The 17,500-nt window shown below is 34.6% G+C and overlaps 1 protein-coding gene and 1 long non-coding RNA gene across 3 annotated transcripts in view; both read left to right on the top strand.

Moving 5' to 3' along the window:
* The first annotated feature begins 5,817 nt into the window (after nucleotides 1-5,817).
* Nucleotides 5,818-11,228, top strand: LOC127845700 (uncharacterized). Of its 2 annotated transcripts, XR_008033326.1 has the most exons (4): nucleotides 5,818-5,949; nucleotides 7,923-8,004; nucleotides 8,660-10,497; nucleotides 11,160-11,228. It is a non-coding gene; the product is annotated as an uncharacterized LOC127845700 (long non-coding RNA). The 2 variants fall into 2 exon arrangements; XR_008033325.1 differs by lacking the exon at nucleotides 5,818-5,949 and having other exon boundaries at nucleotides 7,789-8,004.
* A 3,978-nt stretch (nucleotides 11,229-15,206) lies between these two features.
* The window catches only part of LOC127845953 (uncharacterized), a 4,724-nt gene continuing 2,430 nt past the window's right edge, over nucleotides 15,207-17,500 (top strand). Inside the window, exons 1-2 of the mRNA XM_052377131.1 lie at nucleotides 15,207-15,216; nucleotides 17,030-17,497. Coding sequence (XP_052233091.1) covers nucleotides 15,207-15,216; nucleotides 17,030-17,497 — 478 coding nt within the window. The remainder of the gene's footprint in view (nucleotides 15,217-17,029; nucleotides 17,498-17,500) is intronic.

Genomic DNA, 17,500 nt, shown 5'->3' with positions numbered 1-17,500 from the left:
ATGTATTATATACAAATAATGTAACAAGGCATTTAGCGCATGTTAATCAAGAATACGTCACAACACATTTTTTTACATTTTTATTGACGAATATATGTTGTTGTGTTACTAGAGCGCATACTCTTCTAACAGACAAATCAAGAGACCGCACCTGCATACGTTAACATTTTATTGATCAAAACCTGGAACAACATTGTGATACATTAGGCGCAAATTAACTATCGGTTCACTTGAGAGTCTGGTTATACAGCTTCATGCAACTATGAGATCGCTCGTGTCCGTAACCAGTCGGGGATATTGCCCTTTTGGGAAAGTTGGGGAATCCCCTTTTGACTTTCCTGATCGGGAAATTGATTGAAAAACATCACACAACTCATCCAAGGAACAACTTAAATATCTGAATCAAATCTTAAAACAATTATCTTAAATTTGACCCTAGCAATATTTTTAAAATGTCGTTGTTCGTCAGATATTCAAGCCCAAAGTTGAGCACTTTTAGCATCTATCAAAATTTTCCGCAATTGCCTGTTTTGAACACAAACTTGCCAGAAAGAGCAAGTCGTCTAGGTAACATTATTCAATCACTTGCCCGTTTTTAATTTGACATTTCTGAACTAGCAATAGAACGCGCTCTGTTTTCCATGTTGTTTGGTGTATAGTGTTCAGGCATGACAGGAAATATCAAAGAATCACATTGAACAAATTAATTCAATCTTAAAATAATGATCCAACATTTCACCGTCGCGATTTTCTTAAAGCGCCTTTGTTTTTCTGATTTTTAAACTCATAGTTGAACAATTTAAATATTTTTTAACATTTTGTGCACTTGCCCGTTTTGTATTCACATTATTATTATTAATATAATTACAATATACAGTATTTATTAACATTGCTTTCAGAAGCTTGGATTTTATGTTCAGTGGTCCGAGTTTTATGAAATATGTCTATTAAAGCGACGGCTACAATAGAACAGATGTTATCAAGTTAAGTGTAGACTGGACACCACACCCTCCTGACCACATAGCAGACTTTCAGTTCTTTGTGGGGGCGTTGATAATATGGGGTGATTGCGTATGATGTCAGTTTATTTATTTTAAACATGTTGTTTCATATGTGTCCCTTTATAGCCGTTCATATATATATATTCTGTTACATTACAGTTAACTATTATTTAAATAATTTGATTGCCTTTTTTATTCCCTTTAAAATAACGTCGAATCCAAAGTGTGTTCTATATATAATATTTGGTAAGTGCAAACACCACTTTTCTTTGTGCTAGCCATGAAAACAGTTTGAATATCGTCAGTTTTAAAATAAAAAAACACAATAATTTAATTATTTATCATGACCCGTGAATATTAATCTTTATTAGAGATGTTTTGTTTTAGATAACGATACTTGTAAACAAGTGCAATGTTAAAATAAAGGAACCTGTCAGAATATATTTGACAATCCACGCCGAATATGTAGGCAAAATCTGCTCTCAAGGTACGTGCATGGTGTTTTATATGATTGATTATGTTTGAGAATGAACATATTTTTTTCTTTGACATTGTGTTCTTAAGAACAAACACGTTATTGACAAACATATGAGCATATCCAAAACACATAAAATGTTGTAATTTATCAGTATTTTAACTTTAATCGTAAACAGTGATAACGAGAAATCACGTCTATCATAATTGTTGTCGTGTGATAATTTAACATATTATACAATGTCCTTTGCCGAAACATGAGCAAATGCGCACACACTGTCTTCATATAGATATCACTGTTCTTATCTGGGTAATTATAAATTATCAAAATAATAAATATTGAACCAAATAATTTCAGCAATACAATGCCAAGATGCTCCGTGTTTAAATAATGGAACTTGCGTTCCCTCGAATGGATCCTTCATTTGCACATGTTACAGAGGTAAAGTCATTTGGGTGATATAAGAGCACTATTATTTCAATCTTTTGTGAAATAACCAAGTTAGAATGCTTTGCCGCTAGTATTTTTTCAAACTTTCTGTTCGTGCGACATGGTGTTTTGTAATCGATGTGAAACTGTTGGCCATTAACAGTAAAACCGGAAAATTCATAAATAAGTTTAATCAATATTGCGAGATTGAATGTCAGTAATAACAAATACGTATTGGAGTTATACATTTATAATTTATGTACACACGTTGGTTGTTATGTTATTATTTAATTTTCACATACACGAAATTTATGCTTTTATTATAAAACACTGACACGATTTTTAATACTCTTTTACGAGGTATAAAATCATCAAATATAAAATACAGAATATCCAATAAAAACTAGGTCGCTATCTTACTCTCATCTCGTTCATGTAAGAAATCAAACAGTATGAATTATTCAAGATATCGCCTTTAGAGACAATTAATAACACTTAACTGAGTTAAGTAATTTAAGTTAATTACGTTTTCAATGAAGGTTCATAGATGGAATCATTCTAAGCGAAACGCGTTTTTGTTATTTAAAAACAGTTTTACATGTTTGTGTTGTGAATTATTTTCTAAAACTGACTTTCCGGTTGTATTATTATAATTCCTTTCGGTATAACATGCCTTGGTGTTCAAATGTCTCTATGAAATTCAATTCATGACTGATTTTCTTCCGAGATCGAACGATAAGACTAACCATAATCATTTTGACATAATAGATATTAAGTCAATTATGTTTGGCAACCAAAGCTGCATGCGTGTAATTATTGCAATGGGGTAAATAGAGTGTTAAACTACTTTGTAATTTAACTTTATGTATTGAACCATGCTGTTCATTTAAAACATTGTAATAGTATATCGAGAATAACTTTCCCAATCGACCATTGTCATGAACATTGTCATGCAGACTTTTTGGTCAATATAAAGTACATACATATAAGCGAATCGTATAAAGAACAAGAGGGCCATAATGGACATAACCAGTGCTCACCTGAGTCCATAGACACCAATGGTATAAGAATAGACCTGTTGATCTAGTTTTACAAACCTTTTGACCCTGATTCTTAAAAGTATATTTGATTTTTTTAAATACTGATTTGAGCTAAATTTTATTCAAAGAAACACAAATAACTTAACATATTACCTGTAGTATATTGATTTGATTAAACTTTAGTGTTCACAAGCTTTATTACTATGGAAATACAAGGAAAATGTGCCCCCACCCTGGCAGCCATGTTTTTCAACGGACCGGAACCATTTTCAAACTCAACTCTCGTATCTAGAAAACAAATGTTCTGACCAAATTTCATGAAAATTGGGCCAAAAATGTGAGTTCTAGAGTGTTCACATGTTTTCACTATATACATATAGAGAAAACTACCCCGCTCCCTGGAGACCATGTTTTTTTCACCGATATGAGCCATTTTCGAACTTGTCCAAGATATCAATAAAACCAATGTTATGACCACGTTTCATGATGATTGGGCAAACATTGTGACTTCTTGAGTGTTTACAAGGTTTCTCTATAGCCAAATAAGGAAAACTGCCCCGCCCACTGTCGGCCATGATTGTCAACAGACCGGAACCACTTTTGAACTCCACCAACATATCATTAAGACAAAAATCATCGCATCATTTGACAAAGTTACATGAAGATTTGGTATGAAAAGACTTCTACATTGTTTACAAGGTTTTTCTTATTGCCTACCTAGTTACATAGTTTTTGACCCAGCATGACCCAGTTTCAAACTCGATCGAGGTATCATTGGAACAATTCTTCTGACCAAGTTTCATGAAGATCATACAAGAAATGTGGCGTCTATAGTGTGAATAAACCAAATATGGACGGGCGGACGGACGGACATCGGACAAAGACCGATCCCAAAATCTCACCCGAGCAATCATGTGAGCTAAAAATCGAGAACTAAAGCATTTACTTCTGTAGTCATAAAAAATGAAATTCCAGTAATTGTAACTAGAATTATAATGTGAACCTTTGAGTTGCAACGATTTTAACCATATCTCCATTTCGTTCGATTTCTACTTGTCATACAATTTCAATTAAAGTTTTTGTATTCTGTGGCTGTGCGTATAAAAAGGTTAATATATGCAAAACATCTGTTTCAGATGTATCATTTTCTGCATTGCTTTTTTGTGAAATGTAGTTAATATATGTTTATTCCAAACAATCAATTCAAATATTCGAAATGATTGCAGAACCATTTACAATTTATACACATTTTATTCCTTTTATTATTTAATATCAATACCTGTTCTTTTTATTTTTTAAGGGGTTTTGAAATGTATCAAAGTGATTCGCGTCTGCAGTTTTGTCGTGTTTTTTAGACAAGAGCAGTACAGAGCAAACATGCAAAACATGCCTTCCTTTTCATTGCAATCAAGCAACAAAACAACGCCACTGGTCTCAATTCTACATGAGCATCAAAATACGCTTATGAATGCATACAATAAATGCATTTGATTACACATTTCCTAAATATTTCCTCAAAATGATCTTAAAAAAAATAATGCCCAAACTAATATAGCATTGAACTCGGTCAGTTATACAGAAAGCGTTGATGACATGAAAAGTAAAGGTGTTTTCTGCTTAAGCAATATATATGTGATGAAAACGTGCACTTCAAATGCCCTTACAATGAATGTGTTTGCACTACTGCTATTTGTAAAGAGAACATCTTGAAAATACTTGAAAATACCTACATTGCCCTAACCAACTGCGCTAGTATGACACGTTTATTCCATTAAATGCATAGAGACTCTAAGATAACAAGCATTTCAAACATAACTTAACGTTTTTTTTTATTACCAGTGTCTTATCGTGAGAGAAAAAGCTGTGTAACGGAATATCTTCATATTTTTTATTTTATCACTATGTCAATATTGTGTCAATTTCACCACAATAAACGGACGTGGAATTGTTAAACACAGCGAGGCTATTATGCTAATACATGAGAAATTATTACACAGTTAACCTATATCAACCATATGCATTTTAACGAACGTTTTCTTTGAATTTCTGGAACTTAGTTCAGAACATCACCTCATGGTTTGTTGCAAAGTAAACCACACTTATTTTCCTTTTCTATATAAAGGAAACAAGTCGTGGGCAAGTGATTAAATAATGTAACATCGACTATTTGCTCCTTCTGGCAAATTTGTGTTCAAAACAGGCAAGTGCGAAAAATGTTGATAGATGCTAAAGGTTGCTCAACTTTGGGCTTGAATATCTGACGAACAACAACATTTAAACAAAATCGCTACGGTCAAATTTAAGATAATTGTTTTAAGATTGGATTTAGTTATTTAAGTTGTTCCTTGGATGAGTTGTGTGATGCCCGGACACGTTTTGCCAAGGTATATGAAAAATGGTTGTTTCTTGCCTGATCGGGTAATTTTTCAATCAATATTTCCCGATCGGGCAAGTTAAAGAGGGGTTCCCAAACTTTCCAAATTGGGCAAGATCCCCGACTGGTAACACCGCACGCGCCTTTAATCAAGTGATGTCCAACATTACAATCATGTTATTGACATGCACAAATATTATTAGACTTTGAAGATGTTTTCTGACTCTGAAAATTATGATGCATTGAAATACATGTAGGTCTAGATATTTAAGCAGGTACAAACTCTTAAGTATAACACAACATCCTCAGACGCCTTATATTGCACCACACACACACAAATGCGATCAATGTGATCAATACATTACGTACGCAATAACAGTCGAATAAGTGTATACACAAGTAAACGGTTGGATTTCACATCTTGGTCACGTGTGTGCTGGTATACTTATAATGAAAACGGATAGATTTCACATCTTGGTCACGAGTGTGCTGCTATACAAATAATGTAAACGGATGGATTTTACATCATGGTCATATGTGTTCTCTACTAATTATGTACACGATTGGATTTCAGATTTTGGTCGTGTGTGTTCTATACTAATAATGTAAACGGTTGGATTTCAGATTTTGGTAAGGTGTGTGTTATACTAATAATGTAAACAGTTGGATTGAATATCTTAGTCATGTGTGTGCTATACTAATAATGTTTACGGTAAGATTTCAGATCATGGTTATGTGTGTGTTATATGAATTATGTACACGGTTGGATTTCAGATCTTGTTATGTATGTGTTATACTAATAATGTAAACAGTTGGATTTCAGACCTTGGTTATGTGTGTGCAATACTAACATTGTAAACGGTTGGATTTCAGATCTTGGTTATGTGTGTGCTATACTAATGATGTAAACGGTTGGATTTCATATCTTGGTCATGTGTGTTCTATACTTATAATGTTTACGGATTGATTTCATATCTTGATCATGTGTGTGCTATACTAATCATGGACATGTAAACGATAAGATTTCAGACCTTGGTCATGTGTGCTATACTGATAATGTAAACGGTTGGATTTCAGAACTTGGTCATGTGTGTGTTATATTAATAATGTAAACGGTTGGATTTCATATCTTGGTCATGTGTGTTCTATACTTATAATGTTTACGGTTTGATTTCATATCTTGGTCATGTGTGTGCTTAACTAAAAATGTAAACGGTTGGATTTCAGATCTTGGTCATAAGTGTGCTATACTAATAATGTATTCGGTTGGATTTCATATCTTGGTCATGTGTGTGCAATTCTAATAATTTACACGGTTGGATTTCAGATCTTGGTCATACGTGTGTTATACTAATAATGCAAACAGTTGGATTTCAGATCTTGGTCAGGTGTGTGTTATAATAATAACGTAAATGGTTGGATTTCGGAGCTTGGCTATGTGTGTGTATGACTTATAATGTAAACGGTTGGGTTTTATATCTTGGTCATGTGTGTGCTATACATATAACGAAACGGTTGGATTTCAGATCTTGGTCACGTGTATGCTATACTAATAATGTAAACGGTTGGATTTCATATCTTGGTCATGTGTGTGCAATACTAATAATGTAAACGGTTGGATTTCAGACCTTGGTCATGTGTGCTATACTGATAATGTACACGGTTGGATTTCATATCTTGGTCATGTGTGTGCTATGCTAATAATGTACACGGTTGGATTTCAGATCTTGGTCATGTGTGTGCTATACTTAGAATGTACACGGTTGGATTTAATATCTTGGCCATGTGTGTGTGCGTGTGTGTGCTATAGCCCATTTCACCAGGAGATCGGCAATATTCGCAGAAACCAATCAAATGCTGGGGTATTATGTTTACATTAAATCAGCATGGCGTCTGCTTCATGAGTTTCCTTTGTTGAAATAAAAATGACTTTTCTAGCGGAGCTTGCCGCAATCTTTTAAAAATATTACAGCAATTATAGGTTACTTTCTCAACATACATTCGGACTTTCGTTCAGTCAGAGAAATTTCATTCGTGAGCTGTTTACAAACGGACACGTCAGAGTATGTATAGGAGTATTTGGCGTGAACTCACAATGTGATTTTACTTTTTAAGATAACCAAATGTTTTTCGTCGGAACGTAGAATTATTATTTTTAATGGAAGTCGATTAAATTTAACATCCTTTCGACCACCGCCCACATTCTTACTACTTTTCACATTGCACACGTGCGGCATTTTCTTAGGTGTAACAGTGTTCTCTATTTATCAGTAAAATTTCCGCCATTAATTTACAAATATTGCCATGATTAAAAGATTCATTATACATGTTTACCCCAGCATTTCATTGGTCAGCCAGTTATCTGTTCGGAATCTTATCGGCTAAATCGTGATACTCGTGACTACTTGGAGTGAAATTGGGCTATATTATTAATGTAAACGGTTGTATTTCAAATCTTGGTCATGTGTGTGCTATACTTATAATGTACACGGTTGGATTTCAGATCTCGGTCATGTGTGTGTTATATTAATATTGTACACGGTTGGATTTTATATCGTTCTCATGTATGTGCTATACTTATAATGTAAACGGTTGGATTTCAGACCTTGGCCATGTCTGTGTGTGTTACAAGAGAACTATGCATCAGGATGCCTATATGTTTGTTCAGCAGAAAGGTCACGAAAGGTAGTTAAGATATTAAATATGTTTATTACAAAGACTGATGTTAAGTCAATGCTTAAAAAATAGTTTGTTTTTTAATTTGTGAATCTCTATGAGATTTAATATGTAATAGTTTATTTCAAAATATAAACATATCACATTGATTTAGCGATATTGACTTTGTAAATCACTCCATTCTTTACAAATAACATCACAAAGACCTATGAACAATACATTTATTTACACGTCATCAACAAGAACTTAATATTATATATATTTATACATAGATTGTACACTGTGTCTTTGAATAATCAAATTAATTAACACCATAAAGAACACTTTTATCATATTTGGACGTAAAATGCAAACAGATGTAGATTTTAAAGTGCAAAGAAAATTCTGCCATGTTTTTCTATTTTAACTTGAGAAGTAAATCCCACAATTGGCTATGTGTATCATCACATATTATAAAATAATAGTCATAAAAGTTGATGATAAACGGACTTACACAGTGCACTTGAAAAACAAATGACAACTGATAACTACAAATTTAAATAACACCAGTATGCGCGCTAAAACCTATATTGAATTCAGTATTCAGAGCAAAAGAACATTCTGTAATGTTTGTTTTCTTAACTTGGAATATTTGTGTTTTCATCTCCACATCACATGTTCGAAGTCGCTAAACATTGATGCCTATTTTCTACAACCGCCGATGCTGTCCTTAGCCGCGGCCACCACTGCCACCAGCACCACCAGCGCCTATACCTCCTCCGCCACCTCCGCCACCACCACCACCACTGCCAGCAGGACCAGGACCACCAGGACCGCCGCCGTTGACACCGCCGCAACCGCCACAACCGCCGCAACCACCACCTCTACCGTCGCCACCACCGCCGCCACCACCACCGCCACCACCGACCCAATTTCCACCACCACCGCCGCCCACCGCCACCACCGTCGTGTATACCACCGCCTCCACCGCCACCACCACCACCGGCACCAACATTGGCACAAACCACCGCATACGCCGCAAACAATACTGCGGCCTGGAATAATTATTCTATTTATTTCTTGCCCCATTTCCGTTAATTGTTATTCGTAGGTATATGGAATACCAAGTAATGCTGAATATTATTGTTATCTTTACAGTTACACACACTTCACTACTTAATTATCTTTTATAAATTAAATACTATTTTAAAGATCAGAATACATGGTTTAAAGAGTTTTCATTACATACCATCAAAGCAAATTTAACGGTTACACATTAATGAAATACATTATGGAGTTCATTTAAAGGTTGTGAAACAATTATTTACAAAAATGTTATTGATCGGTGCATTTATAATAAGGAAACCCTTACCAAAATCGTGGAAATAAATATAAAAAAGAACATGTCATTTACCTCCTCGACTTGATGGGAAGGCGGCAGCCATTTCCAGTAAGAGAAACCCTGTCACAAGGATCGCAAGCTTCATCTTGATATCTGTGAAGATAATGAAACTCATGATATGAAAACACAATGCACAGCGAAAATTGACTAATCCGCAGGTAAAGGATAAATGATCAAAATAGCTTATGTTAAACTTTAAACAGTTAAAACATTGATAAACATGACGAATTATTATATTTTTAAGTGGGGAAAAATTACAACGCCTTGCATTCCTGTGAATAAGTCTACACTAAAAGAAATGCTTTTCACATGTCTAAACAAAATGAATTAGCTTATTGAGTCGATAGAAAAGACACAAATACTATAAACCATGATAAGAACATAATTTATTTAAGGATATATATTTGATAAAAATTGTGAAAAAGACGATAATATGCGGCTATCTATTTAATATTTTATTTCAATTAAAATGAGCATACCTCTGTATCTATCGCTTTGTTATTATTCAGTAGAACACTTTGTTATTATCCAGTAGAATTAGATTGGCGTTACGTTTTATACTTCGCAGATCGAGAGTTTATCCTGTTGATATACACGTTAATATTCTCAACCCCTGATATTAAGTTGCACAATAAGAATAAACAGTACCAGCAACGCGTCAAGTCTTCTGGGAAATGCCACAAAATCCTTGTTTACCAAACGTCAACTCATATACAAAATGCTCTTTCACACTCATTACAACTTGTTGTTAAAATTCAAGAATAAACAATACCAAGATCACGTTAAGTCTTCTACGAAAAGCAACTGCGTCCGTGTTTAAACGTAACTCAAAAAAAAATGCTTTACAAACGTGTTACACTAAGACATGGTGTTTAATTACTTCTATGTATAAACTGTCAGTCATGTACGAACATATGATTTGAAACAGGATGTTTGGAGCGTTATAAATTATTATCTGTGGTTGTACGTTACTGTTCGCGCTGTCACTGATTTAGAATGTGTATACAGTTCAGATCAATCATTTAAACGGACCTTTTAAACGTAACGTAACTCTTCCGAAAAGTATAAAACGGAACGTTAATGTATTGTTATTTCATTGAGGAGCAGTGACTGATACACAGGTATATTTTTCAGTGGTGAAATGACACATTTAATAGATAACCGTTTATATTTTCTTTTTATTATTTACAAAAAGTGTTATAAATATGTTTAACTTAACAATTGTATAATAATTGTTCACATGTATCACTTCTATTAAATTGTAATAAAGCGGTACCGTTTCAAGTTTAAGATATTTTATTTTGACCATTAAACGCTTACCAGCGACCTTGAAGATTGATAAATATTTAAAAAATGAAACATTAAATAGATATAGGTATATTATTATATTTTTCAAAGTTCACATGCACGTTATATCCTTTAATTTATTTGTTCTTATCTTGTTTTTTAATTAATGTTATTTATATATTGACTCAATAACCTTATTTATATAGTTTATACACATTTTGAAAAAAAACTTATTTATTTACACAACTGTAATGCGTTCTTTTTTTGAATATTTTCTATTACAATGTTATGATTTTTCATGTTTATCACTTATTTAAAACTAAGTTAACTCTGTATAGTAGTGATACGTTTGATATATGTGATATTTTGACAGATTAACGTTTAAACTGCCCATTTTTACATTTTGAATACTTTGAAAACAAATTTCATAAATAAGTGCTATTTGTGTTTAAGTTCGTTCTATGTTTTTTATATCAAAAGTTTATTATCCTAACAGATATCAACATGAAGCTTGCGATCTTTGTGACAGTGTTTCTATTACTGGCAATGGCTGCCGCCTTACCCGCTTATTTACAAGGTAAATGACACGTTCTTTTTATTAGATCGTTCCACGATTTTGGTAAGGGTTTGCTATTAATAAATATACCGATCACAATCATTTTGTAAATATGTGAACAGTTTAATAGCATTTTAATAAAAATTCAAATTTCACTTATTCATGTTCAGTCAATTATTTGTGTCTGCTTCTATACATTTTATAGAGTGTCACGTTAAACTCAATGTCTTCAATTTCTTGGTATTCGAAAAACCTAAGAATTCAACGTAATTGGACTATTCGTAAATTGAATAAATATTCCAGGCGGCGGTGGTGGTGGGGGTGGCGGCGGTGGTGGCGGCGGCGGTGGTGGTGGCAGCGGCGGTGGCGGTTGGTGGTGGTGGTGGTGGCTGCCATTGGTGGTGGTGTGGGCGGCGGTAGAAGGGGAAAGGCTTCTGTGTTCAGCGGATACGCATGGCTGATCAGGCGAATATAACATTTAACTGTTAAGTGAACTTATCAAACATGGCGGAATGTTCAAATGAATGTGCATACGAATTGTAACATCTGTATTGTTATAGGTTCACATGTGCATACTGCGTTAGCTTAAGTTTAACATGTGCTATTTGTCTTATGAAATCTGTTCAATTGAACTGTGATCAATGTTGATGCGTGAAGCTGATGGGATGTACTTGTTAAGTTGAGTTGTTTCTCACTATATATCTGTATAATAAAGATGTATATGTGCGTTATGGTGTTAGTTTGAACATGTAAGCTTTTTTTTTGTATAACGTGTATACAAAGTTGGAATTTTTCTTGTATACACTTCGCGCCTGATAACTTGTAAATATAGGTATTTTTATAGTACTTAGTCAAGTTACTTGGAAAGAATGGGGTGTATTTACCAAGTCAAAATCTCTGGTACATTTATAGGCTGCAGTAAACTAACAAAAATATGAAATGTCACAGAAAATTTTAAGTTATATAAAACCCAAATATTTAGCTATTGACTTTATATCAGTCTTCGCGATAAAATATGAAATATATTAACTAACTTGCGTGACCTAGTTCTCTGATTTACCTGCGCCTATCTTAACTCAGGGACAGAGTTGCAAAGGTATTTTAGTGTTTGAGGAACCACGACAGTCTCAAGGGTTTTATAGTTTAACAACCAATGACGTAAGGTCCAAACGGAATGTGCGGAAATGTTAACTGTAAAACGTATCATAATATCAAGTCACGCCTTTCAACAACTGTCATAATAACTGTTGCACCAACATGGGATGTATTAATTTTATAACAACAAAAATACAATCGACTTTCCTATGAAAACAGCGTCTGATTTCGCTTAAGCGTCTTCTGAAATAAATTCGGCCTTGCGAAACTTTTGTTGATTAATTTATCTTTTGATTACCAAGTATTGCGCAACCCTGAATTAAAACTCGCACTTTAAGACATCATAATAAGCAACATGTTACGATACTTGTTATATGTTAGTTATTTCTGTGTTGGTTTTGATATTCAAGATAGAGTCAATCTGAAAAATAAAACATCCATGAAATCAAATCCTAGCCAAAAACATATAAATACAATTTCATTCATCGTTACGACATATGTACCTGACTTAATATCTTGAAATATTTCAATGTATCATACGTTTCAAAGTCGTAAAACATCATCAAAATCATATAATATGTGTGGAGGTCAATAGCATGGTTCTAATGTTGCCCATTACTCAATTAAATGCTGATGCCGAGTCGCATGCACAGGGAATCTCATAGTTGCTTTAGCCCCATTACCAGGCTCTCAAGTGAACAGACAGCTAATTTGCGTATAATGTAACACAGTATTGTACCAGGTATTAATCAATAACATGTTTACAAGCATGTTCGGTCTTTGAAATGTATGTTAGAAGAGTATGCGTTCTAGTAACACAACATATATTCGTCAATTAAAATGTAAAATATATGTGTTGTGACGTATTCTTTGTTTATCATTGTTTATATGTGAGATTCCCGAAAATATGGTACTCTATAAACTGCAATAAAACTGTATATACACGTTACACTTTTATATAGATATTGTAACTGTTTCAGTAGTGACAGGACACCTATTATATATATGTGTGTTATGACTCCCATATTTGTTTATGTAATCAACTGTGGTTTATATCCATTCCGATATTTTGTGCAAAGACGCTGTATTTAATATCAAATCATTTTTAATAGCTTCGTCCTTTTATTATAAAAATAACACATACTCTGGGCAAGACAAACAACGACGTGAAACCGAATATAAACTATTTACAACACTATGATTTACACGTCTTCACTTCGTTAAATCATCATCTGTCGTACATCTAAAATATAGGATGGCTAACGACTGTTAAAGTTGTCAAAAACACTTGGAAAAAAACGTGATTCCGAATATCAATGGGTTTACAAACAAGGATTTACTTCTTGAAAGCATAAGCTGTCGTGAATTTCAAATATTGGATGAAAAATTACTTTTTATGTGTCTCAGTTTATACATATAAATGCACATTTTAAATGTTTCGAATGACACAACATTACATGTCTTTAAGTTAACTTTGGAAACGTCTGGCACCGCGCCCTGGATGCAGATACTTACTAGATAGGCAAGGCATTGGGTGGCAGCTGGAGAGACTCGCCCAGAACCGAGACGACTGGAGGAAGCTGGTTTTCGGCTAATGCTCCAGACGGGCTCACATGCGAATATGAGATGATGAATTTGACATTGAAAATACCCATATATGAACATGGAAAATTGCCCGGTGTGCGCTGATCTCCGAGTTGGAAGCTATTGAGTTTTACACGTATATAAAATAATGATTAATAATTATACGAATCCTCGATAATCCGGCTAATATCCAAAGTTCTATTTTCGGAATAAGTAAATCATGTATTTTTGTTAAATGTGTAAATTGAAGTTGTTTATTTGGAAAAAATCAGGCGCATGGCAAAGAACAACATCCATATCAAACAAATTCTAATCAAAAGTATTAGTATTATGAATATGAGGGTGAAATCATGAGAACAAAAAAGACAATGACATTATTAAATGTTATAATTACTATAACTCTTCTTCGTCTCCTTCTTCTTTTATATTATAAGGTGTATTATTCTTATATCATATTATTCTTATATCAATAACAATAACAATCGTTATTATTTTATTTAAAATTCTGTATTATTAGCAGTATATTTATTTCAATTATTCGTGTTGTTGTGATCATTGTAGTGATCACAACAATGTGGTGCTGATAAGGATACTGCTCGTTATAATGATTGTTATGATTTTAAAGTTGAAGATAAATGTAATGATGAAGATGAAGATGAATATGACGATGAAGAAGAAGAAGACGACGATGATGATGATGATGAGGAGGAGGAGGAGGAGGAGGAGAAGGATGAGGATGAGGATGATGATGATGATGATTATGATGATGATGATGATGATGATGATGATGGTGATGATGGTGATGATGGTGATGATGATGATGATGATGATGATGATGATGATGATGATGATGATGATGATGATGATGATGATGATGATGATGATGATGATGATGATGATGATGATGATGATGATGATGATGATGATGATGATGATGACGATGACGATGACGATGACGATGACGATGACGATGACGATGACGATGACGATGATGATGATGATGATGATGATGACGGAACGTGTCATTACCTGATAGATCTAATGGTAAGGTGGCAGCCATTGTCACCAATAGAACTAATGTCAGAAGATTTGTAAACTTCATCTTGATATCTGTTTGGATAATAAACGTATGGTATGAAATCAATAAAACGTGTTCAAAACACAAATTATACATATTTCTTAAGTTTGATTTCAAAATCATTACAAATGAAGAGTGTAAATTTACGAATTCGCAGTAAAAGTTTCAGCGATTAAAAAAGCATATGTTAAATTTCAAATGGTAACGAGTTACTATTTTATGAAGAATAAATGGAGGAACGTAAATGGTTATTATTTTGTTAAAGGGAAACTGTTAATGACAAAAATGACTTGCATTCGTGTCGATTATGCTATTGTAGTAGAAATACTTGATACATGTGTATAAACAAAATAATTAGCGTGATGAGTCGATAGAAACACGACTATTACTATAAACCAAGATAAGCATGTTGTTTATATACGAAAATAGAGTTGAAATATATGTTGAACAAGACGATAACCGGCGGCTATCTATTAAATGTTTCATTTCAGTCCTAAAGAGCATACCTGTGTATCTATCACTTCGTCGTTATGGAGTAGAACTAGATTGGCGTTACGTTGTATACTCCAACAAATGCTAGCATCGCGTCAAGTCTTCTAAGAAATGCCACAACCTCCTTGTTTACCAAACGTAAATTTAAATATTAAACGCTCTTTCAAAATCATGACAACATGTTGTTAAAATTCACATGCGCCTTTAAATTCGTAGTTATTCCACATCCATCCTTTTTTAATTTTTACCAGTGCGTTTACGTCGGCTGCTTTTACGTAACGTAAGCGGAGACGTCGCCGTAAGATGACGTTTACTATTGAGACTATCGATCTTTATTTGAACAAGACGAAACAACGCGATTATTTATTAAAGGTTTCATTTCGAGCCTGTGAGAAAACTTCAAGCTTCAATGGTATGAGCTTATTAGGTTATTTTGATATTTTGAACCCAAGAGGTTCTATTGTCATGCATCTGAACGACAAAGTTGGATAATAAACCGATAAAATGCTCTTTAAAAGAATGATTTTCTTTTTTTAATGTACACATGTACAATGCAGGCAATTTATTTGCCATCAACAGAACCCTTTGCAAACAGTAATATTTTCAATTACGTTTAGATGTTACCCAGAAATATCAGTACGACACATTAATCTACTTTTATTTTAACAGAATATGAGGAAAAATGTTAAATTGCGTAATGTTGCTTTCAATAGCACTAGTCAAGAAGTGCTGTAGAAATAACTTGCATCCTGAACAATATTACGAAATTACCAAATTAACCATTTGTTGTTTGCATTTGCGGTTAAGAGCCCGAAATTGAAACTTGCGCAATTGAAGATTTACTACTAACAGACGGATGCAAAAATTGAAACGCAGAATATAAAATAAATTTCCGAGAGTTTAATATGCAGCCATAATGACACTTTAACCAAGTAAGTTTGAAGGGCATCCTGTAATAGGCTCTAATAATGATTGATATGGGCTGCGATTTGTATACTATCTGAACCACACATAACGTTGTGTTGAATACAGATTGGACAAGGCCTTCGTCGTCACGCTAACGGTACAGTATAAAACGTAACGTAAACCAAGTAACTACTCATAGCGACGCAGCGACCGATATACAGGTATGCTCTTCTTGATCGATATAAGCAAGTAAACAGATCGCCGTATACAGTTGTCTGTTTCAAAATTGAGATAAACTCCGTATACTTGTATTAAATATGAGCAAGTAATGGGTTTTAAAGTAATGGATATAAATATATGTAATCAAGACCGTATATTTTGTGTTTTAAATACGTTGTATGTATTGATTTTATTAGTTGGTTATTTATACAGATATCAAGATGAAGCTTACAATCTATCTGGCAGTAAATGTCTTGTTGAAAATGGACGCAGCTTCCAAGGTAAATGGCACGTTTCGTTTGTTTATCATAAAAACATCGCTCACTAACATGTTTGCAAACTAAAAAGAAGTCCACGTAGGAATTTATTAATATTTAACAATTAGTTATAAAGATTACCTTTATTTATAGTATTATTTTATTTATTTGACGAGAAGCAAATGGAAGACAAATTCCAAGCGGCGGCGGCGACGGTGAAAGCGGAGGTTGTTCTGGTAACGGCGGTCGTGGCGGCCGCGGTGGTCGGGGCGGCGGTGCTGGTTTAGACGGCGACCCGGTGAAAGTGGCAGTTCTGTCGGTGGCGGTTGTGGTGGTCGTGGCGGCAGTGGCGGGTCGAGGTGGTCGAGGCGGCGGCGATGGTTTAGACGGCGAGCCCGGCGGAAGTGGAAGTATTTTCGACGGCGGCCATGGTGGTCGTGGCAGCAGTGGTGGCCGTGATGGTCGAGGCGGCGGTAATGGTTTAGACGGCGAGCCCGGTGGAAGTGGAAGTGATTTCGGTGGTGGCAGTGGCGGCCGTGGTGGTGGCGGCCGTGGTGGTGGCGGCCGTGGTGGTGGCGGCCGTGGTGGTGGCGGCCGTAGTGGGGACGGCGGCAGTGGCGGCGGTGGCGGCGGCGGTGGCGGCGGTGGTG

This window comes from Dreissena polymorpha, chromosome 9 (genome assembly GCF_020536995.1).
Source record: "Dreissena polymorpha isolate Duluth1 chromosome 9, UMN_Dpol_1.0, whole genome shotgun sequence".
NCBI lineage: Eukaryota > Metazoa > Mollusca > Bivalvia > Myida > Dreissenidae > Dreissena > Dreissena polymorpha.
Note: the sequence above shows the minus strand (reverse complement) of the source record. Positions and strands in the feature narration are given on the sequence as shown.